This window comes from Manacus vitellinus, unplaced genomic scaffold, assembly GCF_001715985.3.
Source record: "Manacus vitellinus isolate BGI_N305 unplaced genomic scaffold, ASM171598v3 scaffold_12_pilon, whole genome shotgun sequence".
In the NCBI taxonomy this organism is placed as follows: Eukaryota; Metazoa; Chordata; class Aves; order Passeriformes; family Pipridae; genus Manacus; species Manacus vitellinus.
In genome coordinates this window covers 4,044,639-4,047,434 of record NW_021938949.1, presented here as the reverse complement: position 1 = coordinate 4,047,434, position 2,796 = coordinate 4,044,639, and the positions used below count along the sequence as shown (strand labels likewise).

At 42.7% G+C, this 2,796-nt stretch overlaps 1 protein-coding gene across 2 annotated transcripts in view; it reads left to right on the top strand.

The window, feature by feature from the left end:
• The window catches only part of SEC22C (SEC22 homolog C, vesicle trafficking protein), an 18,154-nt gene that overhangs the window by 6,503 nt on the left and 8,855 nt on the right, over positions 1–2,796 (top strand). For both annotated transcript variants that reach the window (XM_008922391.4, XM_018089245.3), the window contains exon 4: positions 846–1,028. In XM_008922391.4, coding sequence (XP_008920639.3) covers positions 846–1,028 — 183 coding nt within the window. The remainder of the gene's footprint in view (positions 1–845; positions 1,029–2,796) is intronic.

Sequence of the window (2,796 nt, the reverse complement as noted above, 5' to 3'; positions counted from 1 at the left end):
TTCCACAATTAAATAGGAAATAGCCCTACCTGCAGTGAGCACTTGGAGGAATTCCCTGCTTGGGCTCAGCACAGTTCCTGGCAAACCAGCAGCCACAACTGTGGAAAGGGATTTGCTTGTGACTGGTGTTAAATTGAAAGAGTGAGAGATGAAGGAGAGTGATCTGTGCATGGATCTGTGGCTTGGACATTGGTGGAATCACTGTGGAATTGCCTCTGCTGGTCAGAGCTGCTTCATGACTCAGATATAATTGAATTAATTTAATTCACCTCTGTGCTGGGCAAATCCTTGTCATGGTTAAAGCCCAGGAATTGCTTCTCGTGGTAACTCAGGGGTGGTTTAAGATACGAGTTGACATCCACCCTGGGATGTGAGGACTTGTTTGCAGTCCACTGGCAGGATGTGGAGATTAAAATGTCCAGAAGGCTGAAAGAGGACAGGTTTAGACTGGATATTAGGAAGGAATCCTTGGCTGTGAGGGTGGGGAGGCCTTGGCCCAGGTTGCCCAGAGAAGCTGTGGCTGCCCCTGGATCCCTGGAAGTGTCCAAGGCCAGGTTGGAGCAACCTGGGCTAGTGGAAGGACTGGAACAAGATGGTCTTTAATGTCCTTTCATTTTAGGATTCTGTGATGTGCAGTACCTAGAAGAAGTATTTTTTTTTCCCTAACCAGCAGTGGAATTTTATACCTGAAACTAATAAGAAATGAAGAAATTAAAACCAATTAAAAAAGACTGCCACGATATCATTTGGAATTTCCCTAATTAAGGTTTAATAATGTAAAGGGTTAATGATTAAGCAGTTAACTTTTGCAGAGCTGACTGAAGCAGGTTCCTCTGTTGTTCCAGACAACATCATTCAGAAGGTGAAATTCCATTTCAACAGCACCCGTGGCTCTCGAGCCAAGGCCAACTGGGAGAAGGTGGAGGAGGAGCTGAAATTCCAGCCCCCAGTTCAGCTGAAACTGGAGGACATGGAGCTGCTGAATGGGATGACCAATGGTGGGCACTCAGGAGTTCATTTGGAGGTTGGTAAGTCACTGCTACACAAGGTGACAGCAGATATCCCCACCCTCACTCTGCAAATGGCACACAACAGGTTCCTTTTGTGTTGAGAAATACATATTTTTGTCTTGTGTATGAAGCAAAAAAGACTTTTCTGTCATGGGAAACAACATTTGGAATTTACATTACGGCAGGTAAAGGTGATTAGTGCCTTTAAGGACCTGTGGTGGTGTCTTTTTCCAGCCTTAGATCAACTTCTCTGTCTGGAAAATTGTTTCTAACTGGACTTGGTATTTGCCATGTTAAATTCTCCTGCTTTTAAAGTCCGTGTTTGTTCAAATTTCTATGGCAAGAGGAGCTCAAATGAATTCATTGCTTGTGCAAACTCATAATAAAAGATACATAATTGTAGTCTGAATGAGTTTCTTCAGTCTCGAGGCAAGAAAAGCTGAGGAGAATATGAGCTGAGGGTAAAACTCTTGTTCTCAGACTGCCTTGAGTTGTTCTCCCCTCTTTGCTTTCCCCTTTGACCTTGTTCTTTAAAATTTAGTTCATTTGCCTAAAATTCTGAAAGAGGATTTGTGTATCTGTATGAACAACACGTGGAGCCTTGACAAGAGACTTTTCTGTAACAAAAGCTGACATTTTACCTGCTGTTGTTTAGGTTGGAAAAAACCCTTAAGATCATTGAGTCCAACAGGAAACCAAACACTGCCAAGCCCACCACTAAACCCTTCCCTCTTTTAATCCTATTAACATGGTGGTTTAGATGCAGCTGGAGTGCCATGAGCTTGTATTTCCTCCTTTTTTTTTTTTTTGTCATTCTTGGCTTATGAAACACTAATAAAATTAAGTTCCACTTGCTCAATCTTATTGTTTGTGATGGATGAGCTGGAATCTAATTTGACATAGGTATTTTAAATTAAAATATAGCAGGGCAGTGGCCAGGAAGAATTAAAAATAGAATTGAAAAGCCTGTATTTGTCAGTCAGGTTTGTGAGTGCTCCTCAGAGCTGTCCTTGAAGGTTAAATCTTTTCATGATGTGACAGGGTGTAGAAATTCTTTGTACTGTTTTTTTTTTTTCCTTTTGAACAGCTTCAGTGCCAGTAAATATTTGCAATCCAGTCTGTGCCCACAGATCAGAAATACATTTCCAGTTCCCCCATATTCCTAATTGCTTTCCATCTGGCTTTTTATTTCTGGCTCTCCTCTCTGCTCTAACCCAAATACTCTCACAGATTGTTCTGCTTTTATTTTAAGGATCGTGTTTGTGTTCATCTGTTTCCCTCCTCTGGAGTCAGCTTTCCTGGCTTATGTCTCTCCCCTCTCATCATTCCCTACCAGCTGAATCCCTGCTTTGCTGCTCTATGTTTAGCTGTGTGCATGGTGTTTGTTCCCAAACTGATGTTATTTATGTGATGGCCCTGCTGTTCTTGAAGGGCTGTGGTTGCAGGTGAGCAGGATTTCATTGTGTCTGCATTCCCTAGTGCAGATAGATCAGTCCATGGATTCCCTAGTGCACATGGATCAATCCATGGATTCCCTAGTGCAGATGGATCAATCCATGGATTCCCTAGTGCACATGGATCAATCCATGGATTCCCTAGTGCAGATAGATCAATCCATGGGTTCCCTAGTGCAGATAGATCAATCCATGGATTCCCTAGTGCACATGGATCAATCCATGGATTCCCTAGTGCACATGGATCAATCCATGGATTCCCTAGTGCACATGGATCAATCCATGGATTCCCTAGTGCAGATGGATCACTCCATGGATTCCCTAGTGCAGAT